Genomic DNA, 20463 nt, shown 5'->3' with positions numbered 1-20463 from the left:
ATAATAAGAAATATTTAATATTAATATTATTTATTTCATGATATAATAACAATAATTAAATCTACAATATTTAAATTAAAAACTATAAATATTAATATATATTTTTTAAAATTATTTTATAATCTCAATTTTAAAAATATTATTAACTAAACACATTAAATTATATTTTATTTAATTTTAATTTCAACCACAGTTCTAACTAAATACTTCTTTTTTTTAAACTTAATTTTAATTTCAACCACAGTTCTAACTTATTTTTTTAAATTAATCTTAATTAAAAATACTTTTTATAAAATAATTTTTTTAAACAACAACAATAAGTTTATTTAACATAAAATACAACATATATTAAAAAAATGATGTAAAATTGACAAGATTCTAAAATATAAGATTGATATTAAATAAAAATAAAAATATTAAAATAAAGAGTATAAATAAAACTGCCTAAAATCATCAACCCGCTCGTCATCTGTTGTTTTCCTGAAACGCGCGCATTTGGTGTTTAATCATCATCTCTCTAAAAAAAGAAAAAAAAAAGAGAAGAAAACTATAGGTGGGTCCAGGTAATCATTCCTGACTCGACTGAGCAATCGACGGCTTAAAAAATCACAAATGGGCCCATGAACGCACTAATCCAACCGTCCATGATTGAAATCAAAGGAGCGGGAACGGCAGGAGGCACCGCCCCTTTTCATCTTTTACATTCCATCAGACACAGAGTGGGCCCCTCAATTAGCTGGACGATAAAGCCAAACTTGCCTACCCTTCGTCATTTTCCCCTCCCTTTCACTTCCTCCCTAACATCTTCAACATCTGTAGTTTGTTTTTACTCTTCCTCACCAATCACTCACTCTTTAAAAGTTAAAAATAAATAAAACCTGCCGAAATTCATCAAATCTGGTGAGGCTTTAACTATGGTAGTTAGATTTGATTGATGACGAACATTGTTTACTATTTTTTTCTTAATTATTTTTTTGCCTTTGGATGGCAGAAAATCAGAGAAGAGAATGAGCAGCAATGTCAAAGCAGATTGACTCTGTATTCGATGGCGCAGGAGCCAAACCGTATCCTTATTTGTGCTTGTTTTCGTACTGGATTTTGTCTCTGAAATAGGCGCGGTTAATTAATGTAATGTTTTTTGAGGTTATTAATTGCTTCTTCTTCTTCCTTAACGACATCCGTCCTGTGTTTAGTGGCTTGGAAATATGGTGTGTGGAGAAGCAGCTCCGGTTGGTTCCAGTCCCAAAATCTCTGCATGGCAAGTTTTATTCTGGGAATTCATATGTAGTTTTGAGTGTAAGTTGTTGGTTCTCGCATTTCACTGTTAATATAGAAATTCCTTTTTTTGTCGGGATAATATTGAGCTTCGTTTCTTGTTTGTGCTGTGCGACAGACGGTTGTTCCAAGAAGCGGCCCTCCTCAGCACGACATACATTACTGGTTGGGAAAAGATGCAAATGAGGTCTTTTTTTTTAAGGAAAAGATGCAAATGAGGTCTTTTTTTTTTTTTAAAAAAAATCTTGCCTTCTTATCTTAGTTACTTGGGATTTAGTCGACCTGTATTGATATGGGAACCGCTAAATTTCGAATTGCCAGCTTAGATTATAAAGATCAAATGAATTATGTGAAATATATGCAACCGAATGAATGCATCAAAGAAAGCAATCAATTGAGCACAAGATCTTTAAACGAAGAAACTTTCCGAGTCAAAACATTTTGTTGACTCAATTTATTGTTGTTACCATACTGTGGCATTTGATCTAGGAGATCGATGAAATTTTTTTTAGTTAGTTCACCGCAGGCCTCGTCCATCTTAAATTATTCACAGACACTTGTCTCCCTATCTTCTCTGACTGTAATGGTTTGTAGAGCGCAAATTTTACATTTGATAGCTTGCATTAGTACAACATGTTCTAAGGTTGCTTAATGGTATTTGCAGGTGGAATCGACCCTAGCATCAGACAAAGCACTAGAATTAGATTCAGCTCTAGGGTCTTGTACTGTACAGTATAAGGAAGTTCAGGGCCAAGAAACAGAGAAGTTCCTGTCATATTTTAAGCCATGTGTTATACCCATTGAAGGAGTGTTTTCTTCAGATTCTGGACAGTTGAATGGTGAATCATACAAAATTAGCTTGTTAACATGCAAAGGGGAGCATGTTGTTTCTGTGAAAGAAGTAAGTCACGAACAACTCTATAAACTTATGTGGAAACTGAATTAGCCATCTAGGACTTGAGAGATGCTGAAGATTTGCCACTCATTTACTGTTAAAACCCTCAGTTATTTCAGATAGGTGCATACAGCTATTTTTGATGCGATTGCATGGATTCTTCTAGACGGAGCCTGAAATTAATACTTATAAAATTGTAGCTAACATAATTCTAGTCAGCATTTGTTTACACACTTCTTTATTTGCTGGTTAATTTGAAACAACTTTTAGAAGCAGAATGATTATTGATATTGATTTTTTTTTAAAGATTAATTTATCAATAAATATGCACCTGCATATGTCCTAGTCCTGTTTGGATTTTGGTGAATATGGTTTTAAAGGTGAGCATTCTGAGCAGGTGCCTTTTTCTCGGTCATCCTTGAACCACAATGATGTATTCATACTCGACACTGCATCCAAAATTTTCCTCTTTAGTGGGTGCAACTCTAGCACTCAAGAAAGGGCTAAAGCTTTGGAGGTTGTTCAGTATATCAAGGAGAACAAGCATGGTGGAACCTGTGAAGTGGCCACTGTAGGTCAGGCTCCTTTCCCCCCCCTCTTTCTCTCTCTATCTAAAGAAAAAAAGAATATGCGAGTAATTATTCTGGTGCTGCAGAGGATGGGAAACTTGTTGGTGATCCTGAAGTTGGTGAGTTCTGGAGTTTTTTTGGTGGATATGCTCCTATTCCTAGAGATTCACCTTGTGTTGAGAAACATACTGATTCTCCATTCTCACAATTGTTCTGGTGAGTTTTTTCTTCATCTACAGGCATTCTCTGCTCCTTTTGGACACATGGTCACTCCTGCATATTGCCAAGTCTAAGGTTGCCATTCAAAAGCTCGGCTAGTTTGCCTAGGATTAGGATTGGTAACATTCAACTATTGAAGTCATCTTGTATTTGGCCACCAAAAGGATACTGTATTGTGTTCTTACAAATACAAATAATTATGCTTTGCCCTTAGCTTGCCTAATTTCAAAGACGATTCACTTTTTTTGGATTTTGGATGTAGTTGTGTGTGCATGGCTACCAGTATGTGCCTGCATGCTTTGTATGTGTTTACTGTTTCCCTAAAATTTTCCTTTCATTGAAATAACACCTGTTGCTTCTTTTTCTGAAAATACTTAAGAGTACTTATTGACAGGATAACAGCACAGGCTAAGCTGTGTCCTTGTGAAGGTAGTTCGCTGAACAAAGAAATGCTAGAGACAAACAAGTGCTATATGCTCGACTGTGGTGCTGAGATTTTTGTATGGATGGGAAGAAATACCTCCATTACAGAAAGGAAGAAATCAATTTCAGTTACCGAGGTAAAAAAATGACCACCTTTTCAAATTTTCTTCTCGTGCTAGCCCATAGGGATTCCTACGAGCATTATTCTTACCTTTTTTACTGGCTACTCCTTTGCAGGATCTACTGAGAAATCAGGGAAGGTCAATGGCAACCCATTTAACTTTTCTAACTGAAGGATTAGAGACTTCCATATTTAGGTCATATTTTAAGAATTGGCCTCAAGTGGTGGAGCCAAAGTTGTATGAAGAAGGTCGTGGAAAAGTAGCAGGTCTGTTACCTGTGCAGATAAATTATAGGAAAGATTAGAAAGGGTGATAGCAGAATGGGTGGTTTTACTAATTTAGTTGCTTTAATGCTAACTATTTAGTTCACCTTTTTTTTTCAGCAATATTTAAGCAACAGGGCTATGATGTGAAGGAACTGCCTGATGAAGAAGACTGCCAGCCATATATAAATTGCCGAGGAAAACTGAAGGTAGTTTGTCAATTTTTTTTTTTTGAGTTTTGATCACAGCCAAATATTATCCTAGGTTCCTGTTTGATGCAATTTTAATAATTCAGGTTTGGCGGATAAATGGTGAACAGCTGACCCTTATTCCTGATCCAGAGCAAACAAAGCTCTTCAGTGGAGATTGCTACATTGTTCAGTATACATATCCTGGCAATGGGAGGGATGAACATTTGTTTTATGCATGGCTTGGCCGTGACAGTGTACCGGTAAGTGTTGAAAATTATGATAGACTTCGAAGATAGGGATCAACCATAGGAATAATATTTTGACTGATATCTGCACATGTTGCAAAAACTGCTCACACATGATAGTGGAATTGGGGCAAGATTTAGGTGGAAATTCTTTTGTTCTTATAAGATCATGTATGATTTACTATATATTTGTATATTTTGAAATGAAAAAGCTTTTATATTTTCTTCACTGGGAATTCTAAAAGTTTTGACTGGTGAGTTGTGAGGTCTTAAGGGTAGAGGGGAAAAAGATGAGAGGAAAAGAATCAGTATTTTTGTTTTTCATTTGAAATAGTCTTTCTTCAAATTAAAATTGAAAAAAAGGAAAATGAAAACTGTAGTTTTCTTTTCATTGCACATTGTTTCTACTTGAGTTACAAACAAGTCATATTTGCCTGGAAACGCAAAAACATTTGGTATTGGAATTTTATGCTTGTTGTCCTTCTGAAACAGTTAATGGTTTTCCTTTTTCTTTGAACTTTCTAATTTAATGTTATAAAATCAATATAAAGTGAAAAGACCTCTTAAATACTTATAATCATGGTGTCTATCTGATGTGCTAACAATCCTTTACTGCTCGCAGGATGATAGAGCGGATGCTATCTCCCACATGAATGCTATAGCAGACTCAAGCAAAAGGGATCCAGTTTTGGTTTGTTCTTTTTTCTCGCATTTATATGCATTATTAGACTCAAGCAAAAGGGATCCAGTTTTGGTCTGTTTTCTCGCATTTATATGCATTATATTGGAAACCTTCCATCCAGTTATTCAAGAAACTGATTTACTACTGACTGAACTAATATTCTGTATTTAGGTTCAAGTTATTCAAGACAAGGAGCCACTTCTATTTTTCTCAATTTTTCAGGCAGTACTTATATTCAAGGTCTGTACTTAGTAAACTTTTATGCTCTTTCTTTTTATTTTATTTTTCTGTCATTTGTATTTTGCCCTTCATTTCCCTAGTTAATGTACTATTAAACATGCCCTGCTTTTTCTTTTTTCTTACTTTTTTTGTCATTTCCTTCAGGGAGGTTTAAGTAAACGGTACAAGAACTTGATTGCGGAGAAAGGAATTTTGGACGAAACTTATGATGAACAAAAGACCGCACTTTTTCGAGTTCAAGGGATCAGTCCAGAGAACATGCAAGCCATCCAAGTTGACCAGGTAGGTCGGCACAGTGAAATCTACACAATTATGGTCACTCTTGCTCTTTTAGAGTTGTCTTGCAGGACATTCTTTTGCACAATAATAATCCTTGTGATTGTAATGCTACAAAATCACTGCTGTGTAAATGCAAGTGTCAACTTTTGACACCAAAACCATGTAATTGTCTCCATCACACCAATAATATTTTTAACACAGATATGAACAGTTGTTTGCCTATATTGATCATGCCATAAATCTTTTCAATACACAAAAGTATGCTCTGTTTTAATTCCATGGTTTTAATTCCATTATGTGGTCTGTAGGATGGAATCAATGAATAACATAATATGCCAAAACAGAGTGTGTTTGTATTTGCTTCTTAAATGCTGTTGCAATTTGATCGTTAATTGATTATGAGCTGTGCAACTCATGCAGGTTTCAAATTCCTTGAACTCCTCGTATTGTTACATCTTGCAAACTGGAACATCCGTCTTCACATGGATTGGGAATCTCTCTTCTACTGTAGACCATGCTCTTCTTGACAGAATGCTGGAATTGATTAATGTATGTACTCTGTTGAGCCATCACCAGGTGGCCATATGTTAATGGTTATATGCTTACGCTCTGGGTTTATCAACTCTACATTGCATTTAGTTTAGCTTTTAGGAGGGATAAGTGGGAAAATTTGGTGTTAATTTCTAAACGGTTTTAGATTTTGCAGTAAAGTTCTTTGATTTCACGGTAAAAGTTTAGCATTTATAATTAAATATTTTAGGTTTTATTCCAAGGTTTAGTATGTTACAGTAAAAGCTGGACATTAAGTCGAGTAGCTTGCAAGCCTTGCATCCCAGCTAAAACGTCATGTTAGTGCTTGCTTCTCCTAAAAACACACATAAATCAGAAGAAATTTTTACAAAATTTCCCTTCTGTTACACTTGCTTCCCCTTCAATTTTAAAACCAAACACATTGTAAAACTTCTCTATCCCTCTCTTATTTTCCCTCTGATTGATGATTGAGCTTATAGTTATTTGAATTGATTTCTCTTCTTGACTTTCCAAAAGAGTAAAGAGAATTATATTTTATCTGTTCATTTGCAGCCAACATGGCAACCTATATCAGTGCGGGAAGGGAGTGAACCTGATATTTTTTGGAATGCCCTTGGTGGAAAAACTGAGTATCCAAGGCAAAAGGAGCTAAAACAACATGTTGAAGATCCACATCTATTTACGCTTACATGTGCTGATGGTATGCAAAATACACTTTCAAATTTCATTCATTCTAGAGATGATGTGCTCTGCCTTGGTTCTGAATTATTACAGGTGTTAATTGCTGTCAAATTTTTTCTGATGGTGGGAATTGGATCTTATGCTGCTTGGTTGAATTTTGTTGCAGGCGATTTCAAGGTATAATTAAATGTGGTTTCACAGGCACATATGCAATTAGAAGTTGGTGGATCTTTATGATAGGTTATATAAGCTTCGTATGCAATGGTTTTGAATGCCAGATTCAACAATAGCTGGGTCATGATTTTGGTTAATTTTGGTGATTATAAACATGTCAACCACTTTAGCAAATTACTCCTGTATGGTACATTTAGGAGATGATTCTTATTTTTATCTGTCACTGCAAAAATTGTGTTAATCACGTTCCCTTTATTTCAGGTGAAAGAGATATACAACTTTGCACAGGATGATTTAACCACTGAAGATGTGTTAATACTTGACTGCCACGAGGAAATACATGTTTGGATTGGAAGCCATTCAAACATCAAATCAAAGCAGCAAGCCATCTTGCTTGGCATGGTAACTTATTTGTTTTAACTTGTTTCAAGTTATTTTCCTGGACACAGGTATCTTTATTTAACAGTATGAGTTGCTTATTTTCTGAATCACTTTATGAAACATGGACCTTAACACTTCAATTCAACTATTCAAATTATGTACGAGAAAATCTGATGGTTCATATGGCATGAATTGTTTTAAGGTTCCAGCTATTGTTTAATGGTCTCATGTGTGATGGCTTTTTATAAGCCACTTATAGTCCAATACATGACATGGATTCAAGTGCATTGATTAGCTAAGAATAAACCTGACGTTCTTCAGTTTTCACCTCTATCTGCATCTGTGTGTGTATTTCTTCTCATAGTTTCACTTGAAACTGGCAGAAATTCCTTCAGACAGACCCGCTGGTTGAAGGACTATCTTCCGAGACTCCTATTTATGTCATTACGGGGGGGCGGGAGCCACTTTTCTTCACTCGCTTCTTTGAGTGGGATTCGTCAAAGGCAAATGTAAGTGGATCTAGATGTGGCATATGTTGCAGATGACAACTGAATGCGTTGATAATTCCTGATGTTCTAGCAAATACAATTTTCCTAACATTAATGGTGTTATATGGGAAGTATCATAACTCGAAAATGGTAGTGGGAGATATAAATTGTCTTCTGAAGTTAAGGTGATGCATTTGTGTATTGGGGGAGTGGTGGGGATTCAATCACTGTCAAAAATGCAGCCAGTAAACGTTCTCCATAAACAAAGAAACATACAGCCCTAGTTTCTTCCCAGTCTCTTTTTTTATTATACACCCCCAGTTTCTTCCCAGTCTCTTTTTTTATTACTGTATGACTAGACATGCTCACATTTTGAAGTACATGGTGAACGTCAAGGAAACTAGAAGATAGCAATGAAATTTCCTTGTGATATATTCATAATGAACTTTAGTTAACGATTTTAACATGGTTGTGGACCTTGTAGATGCATGGAAACTCCTTTGAACGAAGGCTCGCTATTCTGAAAGGAAAGAAGCAAAATCTTGAAGTAAGTGTGGTATCTTACTTTGCAATACTTGTCTTGTGCATTTGGATGGGTGCATTTCCTGGCTCTGAAAGCTCTAGTAAAATGCTTAAGTAGCCAAAGAATGTCACTGGCCCAAATATTCCTTTATCAATAATGACCAATGAGAATTGCTCAATAACTTTTCAATGGAATATATAGCCTAAGAATTTCAATGTGGATTGATATGGCATGCATTTAACTGATTCTTGCTTCAGGCTCAATCCGGCCATACTGTTTTATCCCAATGTAATCTCATTTCATTTCATGTGGGATGCATTATTATTAGCTTGAGATGATGAAGGCAATGTTGATGATGTTGTGGAAAAAGATAGTAGTGAGGTTTTTAACCTTGTATTTATAGATATCAGATTTGTTTTTGCACATTAGGTTCTGGACAGCATTTGGCCTCTTTGATTGTGATATAAGGTTAAATTTATTCATGCTTCATTTTATTTTCTGTGCAGGTTCATACAAGTAAATCATGGAAAGCATCCCCCAAGGAGACAACTCCAGATGGTTTAAGAAGCAAGTCTGTAAGTTCAAATGGGAGAAATAGTACATCTCCAGTATCCAGTGCTTCAGTCACGCACTTTAATTCTTCAACCAACTACCAAATCTCCACCCCAGCTCCAACAGCAAGAAAGCTCTTTCCTGGATCCCCCTTTCATGACAGTGCTGGTAATAAAGAATCATTCAATTTGTTAATATGGAATGCAGTGACAAAATTTTAGTCCCCCCACCCTTAATAACAGTGAAACCTTGGCATGCACAGTTGTAGTCATTGGATCAAATAACTATCAACAAAGGATAATTGCTAATTAAATGCATATCAGATTGAATAGATTATGCCACCAAATGTTTATGACAGAATGGAAATTTGACATGATTAACATACAAAATTTTGTGGATTTTGACCTGGTCATCCTATTGCATGACCTGGTGGAAGAATGACGAACTTCAGAATGAATGAAACATGGAGAAGGATACAATCCTGCGGGATGCTGGCTTTTTACTCTTGCAAAGTTGATGACATGTTCTGATTGAAATTTTTATTAAAACTTCATTGTTGGTCATTTCAGGTTCTCCAAAAGCAGAGGCAGAATCCCCTTCTCAGGCTGCAGTTTTAGCTCAGGTTGATGGCAATGATGCTAGTGAGAACTCAGTGATCTATCCTTATGAGCGATTGAAAGTGAATTCAAGTGATCCAGTAACGGACATAGATGTAACCAAAAGAGAGGTAGCCATTTTGTTTTCGTCTAAACCTTCTCCATTTATCGTTACAGCACACCATTTGACTATAAAATTAGCTGCTACAATTTGAATTCACTTCAGGGGCATTGTGGCTATATTGAGAATGCCGTGTAAAAAATTTCAAAGAGTTTTTTTTCAATGATAATACCAAATGAAGATTTTGAGTGGCTATTTTTTAGGATATGATTCTGCTATGTTTGCCATTGCATTGCTGTGGTGCAATTGAATATCAGTTCTATTCAGCAGCTAATTTCAGTTTCTGAATTTAGGGATACTTATGCGACGAGGAGTTTCAAGAGAAGTTTGGAATGCGGAAAAAAGCATTTTATGAGCTTCCAAAATGGAGACAGAACAAGCTGAAGATATCTCTTCATCTTTTTTAAGGGAGATCAGAAGTACAGAAATATGATCTTTCCATCTTAGAAAAGTGAAATCTTTTCTTGCTAACAGGTTTTGGGCATTGATGGGGCATCTAGGGTTTCTTGAATCTGCTATATTGACTACTATCCATCTTCAGAGCATAATCATTATGCATGGAGAAATGTCATATATTAAAAAGATCCTCCAAGGTACCTGTTCTAAGTCATGTTTTCTTGTCGTTGAAACCGATTTTTAGTTAGTTACTTGAATCAACTTGCTGAAGTGGAGCTGGCATGAAGTGCCTTGGTCAACAGTTCCAATCGACGTGTCTTCTTATGAAATAATTATTAGTCATGTAGTAGATGATCGATGTTTGATATCTTGTGGGACAGAATTTTTTAGTATAAAAACACTACCAAGATTATGAACAACTTTTTGATAATGTTATCAAGTTTCATGATCTAGCTTATTATAATTCTGATTTAGTTAATGAATTTATTTTTTATTTAATTGTATAATAATAAAAATAAATTGTGATTTTGAACCTTTAAATCAAAGCTCAGGCTCGTCTACGAAGTCATCTATTCCTTTTTTAAAAAACGAAGTTATGCATGTTGTTTGATTGCACTTGCATTTTAGCCACCAAAAAAGCGGTCAAAGGCTAGGGTTTTTTTTGCTATAAAAATTTATTTTATCTATTTTAACCTTAAAAAACCTAATAAACATCCTTAGCATCTAAATGAATTGCTCTCTTAAGTTAAAACTTCTTTAAATTGCTTTAAAATCACAATTAAATTAAAAAAAATTCTCTCCGCACTGGTATATATTTTCAACTTGAAGGTTTAAAAACTTTTTTGTCAAACTATTCTTATTAAATGAAATTCATTGATATTAAAATTAAAATGTAGTAAGGAACTTTCTAGGCTTTTCACTTCTTTTAAACTTTGGAAACTGAAAATAAACAAAATGAATTTTTGAATAAATAAAAAATTATAAACTACAAGGAAGAAAAGGAAAAGTCAGTGGATTAAAACTAACTTTCTTATCCATATTTGAGAGTGGCCATGAGATCTCTCTTTGTTTAACACTAGTCCTCTTTGGTTGAATTTTGTTTTTCTTGAATAATTTTTAACAAATTAATCATTAAATTGGTTGTAGAAGGCTCCAATAAAAAAAAAGCCTAAGGACTAAAGTTGAAAAAAAAATTTGATGGTTATTATAGATTGCTAAAGTGAAATATTTAAATATTTTAATGTATATTATAATTTCTAGTATACATTTGTAAATAAATTAAACTATCACATAATATCATACCTGGTATTTATGTTTATTTAATATAAACAATAATTTAGTTAAAAAACTGTAGTTTTCTAAAATATATAAGAAATATATTAATAAAAAAATTAATCTTCATGAAAAAAAAATCAAAACAACCGGATTCTTTGATGGTTTAATAACCATACCAGGATAATAAAATTTTAATATTGCCAAATGTTTGAAAATCATGTGGGTCTCAAGACTGATCAAAAGGTCATGCGGAGGGGGTGTTGGTTGACTAACTATAATTTCTAAATACTTCTGCTCATCAAGCTCATGAACGTTTTCTAATGGATAATTGGATTCGGGCACGAGGACAGGACTGACCGGTGCCCGCCTGCCTGCCCGCTTTGGGAGTTAGCAAGCAAAGCAATCACTTGAGCGCTAAGCTCAGAATAATATTCTTGTCTCGAACGCATCACAGAGCAATTACTTGAGGGCTAAGCTGAGCAATACGTGAATAAACTGCAATTCTTGCATTTCCATTGCTTTTTACCAGGGCAGCAAGCTTGATCTTTACAAGAAGCAAGGATCATGACGGCCTGACTCGTAAACCGAACGTTCAGACCTTGAGAACTATTCACGGAAAACAAAATCAATTTGTTTATTTCCCATGAATTATTAAAAAAACTGACGAAATCAATGTTTTTACTTCAATTATTGGAATATGAAACCATCCTTTCATGATTTGAGTACAATATGTGCCGCTCCACCACCCCAAAAAATCCTGTGATATCTCTTCCTCTACGATGTTCAATCTCTATCGCAGTGTCACGTCGCGAAAAGAAAGTAAAGAGGGCTAGGCTTTGTTATCGTCGTCATGAGTTTAAATTTAGAAAACCCGGCACCACATAAACACCCACTTTACTTCAATTTAAGTTAATTAAATCCCGTCTTCCTGATAATAATTATAAATAAAAGTCAAGTCAAGCATTTTAACACTCCTTCCAAGATACATACCCTCCTCTGCTTCCACATTTATTTATAAATAAATCATATAGCACTTTACTCTCCTGTCGTCGGCTGCTCCACTATTATACCACCCTTTCCCTTCCCAAACGAAGCACTGCAATTTCCCAGTTCTCGGTCACCGGAAATGACGTGTCGTCGACTCCCGATCGCCATTTTGTTCTTTCTATATTTGGTAATTTCCTCTCAGTCCCTGGACTTTGATAATTTACACAAAAAGCACAAATCCAAAATCAAAGGTCCCATCAAAACCCTAGTGATTCTGGTCATGGAGAATCGCTCTTTCGATCACGTCCTCGGCTGGCTGAAATCAACCCGACCCGACATCGACGGCTTGACTGGATCCGAATCGAATCGAATATCTGTCTCGAACCCCAACGCCGATGAAATCTTCGTCTCCGACGACGCGTTGTTCATCGACTCGGACCCTGGCCACTCATTCCAAGCTATCAGAGAACAGATATTCGGTTCAAACGATAGCCTCGCTGACCCGGCTCCAATGAGCGGGTTCGCGCAACAAGCGAAGAGCATGAGTGAAACCATGTCGAAAATCGTCATGAGCGGCTTCAAACCGAGTCGGGTACCGGTGTACACCGAGTTAGCGAACGAGTTCGCCGTTTTTGACCGGTGGTTCGCGTCGGTTCCCGCGTCAACTCAGCCGAACCGGCTCTATGTTCACTCCGCAACCTCACACGGAGCCATGAGTAACGTGCGGAAAGACCTCATCCATGGATTCCCTCAAAAAACGATCTTCGACTCACTTGACGAGAACGGCCTCAGTTTTGGAGTTTATTACCAAAACATCCCCGCGACCCTTTTCTTAAAGTCGTTGAGGAAATTAAAGCACGCAATGAAGTTTCACAGCTACGAATTGAAGTTCAAATTGCACGCGAAGCTAGGGAAGTTACCTAATTATGTGGTGGTTGAGCAGAGGTATTTCGATGTGGAGTTATTTCCAGCCAATGATGATCACCCATCACATGACATGGCAAGAGGACAGAGGTTTGTGAAGGAGGTGTACGAGACACTGAGGAGTAGTCCGCAGTGGAAAGAAATGGCGCTTTTGATTACTTATGATGAACATGGCGGGTTTTATGATCACGTGCCTACACCCGTGCGCGGGGTGCCGAATCCTGATGGGATTGTTGGACGTGACCCGTATTATTTCCAGTTTAACCGGTTGGGTGTTCGGGTTCCTACTCTTTTGATCTCTCCTTGGATTGACAAGGGTACTGGTAAGTGTTTGAATCTTTGTTGTTTTGTAAGTGTTTATTTGGTTGCTTAAGGATCACGCTGTGTAGAAAACGTTTTTGGACAAGTAAATAGGAGGGGGTGGTGTGGAAGTGGATTGATTAGGAAATGATTGTGGATGTGTGTTGCACTGCAGTGATACATGAGCCAGCTGGGCCAAGACCATCTTCTCAATTTGAGCACTCTTCAATCCCTGCAACGGTGAAGAAGCTCTTTAACTTGAAATCGAATTTCTTGACAAGGAGGGATGCATGGGCTGGTAGTTTTGAGAATTACTTTTACCTACGTGACACTCCTCGTGATGATTGTCCAGGTTTGGCATCAATATCCTGATCATCAACCATAAATTATGTTTAGCTTTTCTTTTGAACAACTAAGTTACCTTTTCTTGTAGTTTATGAAATGTTACTAAACTTTGTTGATTGCTTGAGGATTAAAGTAGGATATGGTCGTGCAAAGGGACCCCTGTTTAATTGGGTGGTATTTATATTTGATTTCGTCCTATAATGCTCTTGTTTGATTTACCTACAATTTCAACCTTTAATGGGATCACCTTCTTGTCCCGAGATAGATTTTATTGCATCCGCCAATTGGTTGCCTGCCTTCAAATTCGTAGTTAACATTTTTCTAACTGACAGAGACTTGAATCTTTGAAAAATTTATTGCATCCGCCAATAGGTTACCTGCCTTCAAATCCATAGGTAATATTTTTCTAACTGACAGAGACTTAAATCTGTGCAAAAAGTGGGAGCCCGTAGAGTCTTCTGCATGTTATGCCCTGGGTGCTGATTTTTGTGGCAACGTGCCAGACCTTTATTGGTATTTTCTTGTCAGTCTCTTTGCTGGTAGAAGAGCTGGAAGACATAATTAGTTTGTCCGATGTTTTCTTCTTCTTTTTACGGTCTTCCTTTGAACGTGTATGTCTATAGCCATAATGGAGATCGGAGACAAGATTTAAGCCTTTAAGTTATCTGCATCTGGAAATTTAGATGTAGAAGCCAGTCAAGAGTGAGGAGACCCTATTTTTTGTTTCAGTCCATGTGAATCAGGTAGCTTTCCTTTAGATGGTCCATGGATGTCGTGTATGATACATGTTCACACATCTACTATGGCATTGCAGGAACTGTTGGTTCATACATAAATCTCTTCTGACCAAACATTATTTAGAAATATTGATATGTTGTCCCCCACCATATGATTTGAAATTCATCATGAAATCTGTATACAGAAACCCTGCCAGAGGTGACAACATTAATGAGGCCATGGGGACCAAAAGAAGATGCAAGCCTCTCAGAATTCCAGGTTGAGATGATCCAGCTTGCATCACAGCTCAATGGTGATTATGTACTGAATGCTTACCCAGATATTGGCAAAAGCATGACAGTGGGTGAAGCCAACAGATATGCCGAGGATGCAGTTAGGAGGTTCCTTGAAGCCGGCAGGGCTGCTCTAAGAGCTGGAGCAAATGAATCAGCTATTGTTACAATGCGACCTTCACTCACTAGCCGAATTCCAGTGGGGGGTCTTGGTAACTACCAGAAAGCCTATTGATTCCTGACAAAACCACCAGTTTAGATATGAATTTAAATACAAATATACTACAATTACCGTGTCTGTAAATAGTTAATGTAATTTGCAAATTGCTATTTGTTACAATGAATACTAGTACTGTTCCTAGTTACATGTGCAAGTGGTGTTTGTATTATCAGGTATGCAGTAGTTAATCTGATTGTCAGATTCTCAAGAGTGGGGATTGTGCACCTTGCATCTTGTTCTTGAGAGAACCACAGAAATAAGAGGCCTCGTAGCCATTTTATACTGGGTTGCTGTTGGAAAAATTGCCAGTGGTTTAGCCTTGTCAAGTAGTATTAACAACCGAGGTGATGGCGAGCTACCAAAATAGCTTGTGTTACGGAAATAGAGCATCATATTATATCGCCCGCTTCAATTTCCACCATCAACGGGTTTGCGTTTTCTCATGGTATTCAACATCCATATAGCTGAATCAAAAGTTAAAACGACCAAGTTTTAGGCCTATCCATTCCGTAGACGAGTCTTTGAAGGAGAACGAGCAGCCAGTCAACAATCTCATCTAGATGGTCCTACCAAAAAATAACAAGAAATCGAAATAAGTAACTGGCCTCAGGAGCACCTACCATTCAACGTACTATCTATACACAATAGCAAGTTGTAGCAAACCAGTCCGTATCTCCCATCTCCCGCTTGCAACAACCAACCCTCTCTCCTACGATACTAATGGAGGTCTCATGGGAACGAAGTGTTACAGACTCTATCAATACCATTTACTTGCTCTTCTCAGCTTACCTGGTCTTTGTGATGCAACTTGGCTTTGCCATGCTATGTGCTGGCTCAGTCAGGGCCAAGAATGCCATGAACATTATGCTTACAAATGTTGTTGATGCTGTTGTTGGGAGCATCTCTTATTACCTCTTCGGCTTTGCTTTTGCATTTGGTGATGGCACCAATTCTAACCCTTTCATAGGTACAACCTTCTTTGCTCTCAAAGATATTCCCAACACCTCTTATGACTATAGTTACTTTCTTTACCAATGGGCTTTTGCTATAGCGGTTGCCGGAATTACCAGTGGCTCGATAGCCGAAAGAACCCAGTTCAGTGCTTATCTTGTTTTCTCATTTTTCCTTTCTGGATTTGTGTACCCAATTGTGGTTCACTGGGTTTGGTCATCAAATGGTTGGCTGTCTCCTAGTTCAGATACGTTGTTCGGCTCCGGTGCGATTGACTTTGCTGGCAGTGGCGTGGTTCATTTGGTGGGAGGGATTGCTGGACTTTGGGGCTCTTTCATACAAGGTCCTCGAGTGGGCAGGTTTGATGCATTTGGCAAGCCCGTGCCTATGCGTGGGCACAATGCAACTCTTGTGGTGCTTGGTACGTTCTTGTTGTGGTTTGGCTGGTTTGGGTTCAATCCTGGTTCATTTGGTAAGATTCTTGTGGCCTACCCCAATACAACCGATCAAGGGAACTGGACCGGTATTGGCCGGACTGCAGTAACAACTACACTGGCTGGTTCGACTGCCGGACTCACAACCCTATTTGGCCGGCGATTACTAGCAGGCCATTGGGATGCATTAGATGCTTGCAATGGATTGCTTGGTGGTTTTGTGGCCATTACTTCAGGATGTTCTGTTGTGGAGCCATGGGCCGCGATCGTATGTGGTTTTTGTGCAGCCTGGGTCTTGATTGGGCTAAACGTCTTGACTCTAAAGCTGCAATTTGATGACCCATTAGAGGCAACTCAGCTGCATGGTGGGTGTGGTGCTTGGGGTTTGATATTCACTGGATTGTTTGCCAAAAAGGAATTTGTGATCCAAGTTTATAATTCAGGTGAGGCAGGAGTGGTGAGACCCTATGGCCTTTTATTGGGCGGTGGATGGGGTCTGATCGGATGCCAAGTGGTTGAGTTGTTGGCAATAGTAGCCTGGGTTAGCATAACAATGGGACCCGTTTTCTTTGCACTTGATAAGCTTAAGATGTTGAGAATATCAATTGATGAAGAAGTAGCAGGCCTTGATATCTCTAGCCATGGAGGCTATGCCTATGCTACGCATCCTGAAGAGAACCATCCTCGCTTCTACGCAGATTATATGGCTATCGAAGGTCGAAATCAATCATGATTCAACTGCATTTCTCCACTTGGCGCTTTGGTTTGTTTTTTTCCCTTTTTCTTTCCGGTGAATTCAAGTATTTCGTTGATTTCTTTCCCATTAATTTGTTGTTCCTTCTTTAAGAAAGAGAACCTGCATGTTCTTTCTGCTGTAAATAGATAGCTTTGCCGAAACTTTCCCAAGCACCTACCCACCTATTACTTGACAATCAATCAGCCGCGCCATGTGCATGCTTCCTGAGACCTGACACCGGACGCTAGTAGCAACCAAGACTGGTTACTCAAGTTCGGTTTGTTTGTAAAAAAATTATTTATTTTTAAAATATAATTTTTTAAAAATAAATTAGAAAATATTTTTCAATATTTGATTATGTTATAAAAAATAAACTGAAAAATAATTTATTAATGTTTTATTTTTCTCAAGTTTATTAAAATAATAAAAAATAAATCTTACAAATTAAAAGTTAAATGAAAAAAAATTAAAAAAAAAATTCATAAATTATCTCAAATAAAATAAATAAATAATAATCAAAATAATAAAAATCAAATCTAAAAAAAAAGATGAAGAAATTAAAATAATAATAATTAACATTTCATAAAATATTTCAAATAAAATAAGTAAATCAAAAGAATAAGGATCAAATTTGATAAATAAAAATTTTTAATAAAATAATAATAGGAGAATAGTAAATAACAATTATAAAAATAAGAACCAAAGTTAATATAAAAATTAAATTTTAAGAAATAAAATTGAAAAATAAATATTCAAAATAAAATATATATAACTATCAAAAGTTGAGGATAAAATTTGATATAATTAGCAAATAATGACATTTCTAAATTTTTTATAATTTTCGGAAAGTATTTTCCGTCCAAATTTTTCAGGTAAACACTTTCCTGAAAATCAAGTCAAATTTTTCTTTAATTAAAAAGTATTTTTTGTTGATCAACTTTCCTAACAGCAAACAAATACAAGAAAATTTAGAAATTAATTTTCCAAAAATCACTTTCTGAAAAACAAACAGTTAAAAAAAAAATAGTTTTCTAAAAACCGAGCTAATTTTTTTTAATTGAAAAATATTTTTCGTTGATTAAAAAATGCTTTCCATTAATTAAAAAAATCATTAATTAATTTTTCTAATAACAAATAAATATAAAAAAAATAAAAAATAATTTTTAAAAATTACTTTTCAAGAAATAATCATGACCTAACACCGCTCCAATTCAGCCAAAATGGCTTGATATCCAAAATATGTAGTCGATTTCATCGCGCTTAAATTGTCTGTGGATCATGCTTTTTTCTGTAAATTAAGGCATGTATGATATCAACTGGATTGTTATAGCATAGTTTTTAAACCCGGCCCGGTGGCTGACCCGGTCCAAGGCCCGGGTTCCGGGTTTTGACCGGGTCACCGGGTTTTGACCGGGTCGGCCGGGTCAATTTCTATTTTAAAAAAAATTCAAAACGACGTCGTTTTAATAAAAAAATGAATAAAAGTCAACGGGTTACCACCGGGTTTTTGACCGGGTCGTCCGGGTCAACCCGCCGGGTCACGGCTTACCTGATTTTTTCATCAACCCGGCCCGGTTCCAGCCCCGGGTCGGCAGGGTCCCGGGTCAACCCGCCGGGCCGGGCCGGGTTTTAAAACCATGTGTTATAGATGGTTAGTAACGTCGCAATGGTGGCCAGAGGAAGTGTTTAGAAGATGGCCCGCGAAGGGATTCGACCTCGACCACACTGGTGTGGCAATCTGACCTACCGTAAAAGATTACAAAAAATCTGACTGCAGAGCTCTGAATTGATACAAGTATTCCTTCACCATTACAGTTGCATTAAATGGAAGCAGAAATAGAACATTTAAGCAAAACTTTTGGGCGAGGCCGCAAGTCAATAAATAAAATCATAAGATTGCTGATATTACATTTCGCTCCACCAAAATTTGTCACATGATGATATTGATCTTGGCTAATACCTTACAAATTGTCGCTTTTCATCTCCATCACTCTGCCTTCCATACGGATTGCTCTCACTGAAACCATTTCGGCTTCCTTGATTTGCTTTCTTCCTAAACTTGGAAGCACTGCTGTCCATATTCAGATTCATCTTTGGTGGCGAAGAAAAGCAAAATGACGCAGCAACAGCCTACATATATCCAATATTAGCCATTTCATTGCTCAAAAAATAAATAAAATCATTCCTTATAGAATGCAAGCAACAAGAACGGTACCTGCAGATCTAGTCGGTGGACATTAAAGATGTCCTTCATAGAATGTGAATTATAGGCCAATATGTAAGATCTATATGCATCTTTAGCTGACTGGTTCAAATAGTAGTTGTTGGCCACCAACTTCTCCTGAAACAATCCAGTAGTTCTCTTTAAGTTCATCATAACTTTAGTTACTTGGATGAAACAAACAACAGCGAGCAAGTAGGAAAGTACCAGATGTGATTGAACATTTGCCAGCTTCTTCTGATCAAATTCATACTCTTTGACAGGGACTTTCGCTGCCTATAAGAAAGAAAACAAGTTTTAGAGTACACAAAAGGCAATTACAAAAGCAACCTTTATTCTTTATAAACATTCTCCTTTTCAGTCTGATAGACAGCAGATTTCAAGTATTCTTGCTTTTCAAAACCCTAATGCTGCACATTCTACTGCGTGATGAAATGAAACCAACTATTTATTGCATCAAGGTGGTGCCCTCTTCATAAAACAAAAGAATTGGGGATGTGTAAGATAAGCAGCCATGATGAATTTGCTATATACATTCAGATAGCGCAAAAATTGCAGCTCTTCCGGAATCAGGAAAAGCAAGGCATTGCCTTTTGCACCCTCCCCCCGGGCTGTTCGACCAACCCTGTGAATGTATTCCTGAAAGCAGTAATTTCAGGGCACATGTTACTAAGTATGCATGAACAAGAACATTGAGCTCTTAACTGAAACATGCTAGCCAAAAAATGAGTACCTTAGGTTCATCAGGAGGATCAAACTGCACAATCCAGTCCTAGAAGCAGAAAAGGAAAGAGAAGGAACAAATATCAGCTGACTTAAAAAGAAAATGCAGCTTCCATGGTCTGAATGATAAACTATTATTTTATGTGGAAGCCTTTAAGTTAGCAATTTTCAAATTTTGACTTACAAAAATCCCAAAAAACCATGGCGAGTTCAAACAAATCTAAATGTATAACATCTCTAATAATTGACCACGTTAATGACCCAAATTATTTTTCACCCTCTTTTTTTTCTAAGATCATTTAGTTCTCGTGATAGGCCAACCAAAATATAATATCTCAAGCAAAACAGAATTCTAACTATACTCCCAGATGTCCAGGAGTCATTTTCAAATTTTCAGTGTCCCTCACCCACAAACACAACACACTTCTAGGGGTAAGATCCTGGTAAATATTAGCAAGTCACTTTAAGAAAGAAACATACCACAGCAGGAA

General features: G+C 36.8%; 4 protein-coding genes across 5 annotated transcripts in view; 3 read left to right on the top strand and 1 right to left on the bottom strand.

Annotated features, from left to right (window-relative positions):
- The first annotated feature begins 769 nt into the window (after positions 1–769).
- Positions 770–10263, top strand: LOC105131057 (villin-1-like). 2 transcript variants are annotated; one of them, XM_011033827.1, is made up of 24 exons: positions 770–900; positions 992–1064; positions 1194–1296; positions 1394–1462; positions 1940–2176; positions 2568–2745; positions 2826–2955; positions 3353–3518; positions 3619–3769; positions 3887–3975; positions 4062–4217; positions 4825–4893; positions 5056–5124; positions 5269–5406; positions 5824–5952; positions 6487–6634; positions 6782–6792; positions 7051–7191; positions 7554–7679; positions 8143–8205; positions 8688–8901; positions 9303–9460; positions 9744–9868; positions 10073–10263. In XM_011033827.1, the coding sequence occupies exons 2-23, from the start codon at positions 1018–1020 to the stop codon at positions 9855–9857; spliced, it is 2706 nt and encodes a 901-aa protein (XP_011032129.1). In that variant the 5' UTR covers positions 770–900; positions 992–1017; the 3' UTR covers positions 9858–9868; positions 10073–10263. The 2 variants fall into 2 exon arrangements, with proteins under 2 accessions (XP_011032129.1, XP_011032128.1); XM_011033826.1 differs by having other exon boundaries at positions 6487–6792.
- A 1838-nt stretch (positions 10264–12101) lies between these two features.
- On the top strand, positions 12102–15192 carry LOC105131056 (non-specific phospholipase C1). Its single transcript, XM_011033825.1, has 3 exons — positions 12102–13355; positions 13508–13684; positions 14600–15192. Exons 1-3 carry the CDS (start codon positions 12248–12250, stop codon positions 14920–14922), a joined length of 1608 nt encoding a protein of 535 aa, XP_011032127.1. The 5' UTR covers positions 12102–12247; the 3' UTR covers positions 14923–15192.
- A 90-nt stretch (positions 15193–15282) lies between these two features.
- Positions 15283–17198, top strand: LOC105131055 (ammonium transporter 1 member 3-like). Its single transcript, XM_011033824.1, has one exon. It carries the CDS (start codon positions 15628–15630, stop codon positions 17023–17025), a length of 1398 nt encoding a protein of 465 aa, XP_011032126.1. The 5' UTR covers positions 15283–15627; the 3' UTR covers positions 17026–17198.
- A 1574-nt stretch (positions 17199–18772) lies between these two features.
- Positions 18773–20463, bottom strand: part of LOC105131054 (DEAD-box ATP-dependent RNA helicase 51-like) — a 5332-nt gene continuing 3641 nt past the window's right edge. Inside the window, exons 8-13 of the mRNA XM_011033823.1 lie at positions 20453–20463; positions 19983–20021; positions 19784–19888; positions 19457–19525; positions 19244–19369; positions 18773–19158 (exon numbers count right to left, since the gene is read on the bottom strand). Of these exons, the coding sequence (XP_011032125.1) occupies positions 18982–19158; positions 19244–19369; positions 19457–19525; positions 19784–19888; positions 19983–20021; positions 20453–20463 (527 nt within the window). The 3' untranslated portion in view covers positions 18773–18981. The remainder of the gene's footprint in view (positions 19159–19243; positions 19370–19456; positions 19526–19783; positions 19889–19982; positions 20022–20452) is intronic.

Source organism: Populus euphratica, unplaced genomic scaffold (assembly GCF_000495115.2).
Source record: "Populus euphratica unplaced genomic scaffold, PopEup_1.0 scaffold76.1, whole genome shotgun sequence".
In the NCBI taxonomy this organism is placed as follows: domain Eukaryota; kingdom Viridiplantae; phylum Streptophyta; class Magnoliopsida; order Malpighiales; family Salicaceae; genus Populus; species Populus euphratica.
This window is presented reverse-complemented; position numbering and strand designations above follow the sequence as displayed.

Coding starts and splice junctions, on each gene's coding strand:
- LOC105131057 (XM_011033826.1), top strand. CDS start 1,018: ATGTCAAAGCAGATTGACTCTGTATTCGATGGCGCAGGAGCCAAACC. Junction 1,463..1,939: donor TGGGAAAAGATGCAAATGAG/GTCTTTTTTTTT, acceptor TGGTATTTGCAG/GTGGAATCGACCCTAGCATC. Junction 5,125..5,268: donor AGGCAGTACTTATATTCAAG/GTCTGTACTTAG, acceptor CATTTCCTTCAG/GGAGGTTTAAGTAAACGGTA.
- LOC105131056 (XM_011033825.1), top strand. CDS start 12,248: ATGACGTGTCGTCGACTCCCGATCGCCATTTTGTTCTTTCTATATTTG. Junction 13,356..13,507: donor TTGGATTGACAAGGGTACTG/GTAAGTGTTTGA, acceptor GTTGCACTGCAG/TGATACATGAGCCAGCTGGG. Junction 13,685..14,599: donor TCCTCGTGATGATTGTCCAG/GTTTGGCATCAA, acceptor ATCTGTATACAG/AAACCCTGCCAGAGGTGACA.
- LOC105131055 (XM_011033824.1), top strand. CDS start 15,628: ATGGAGGTCTCATGGGAACGAAGTGTTACAGACTCTATCAATACCATT.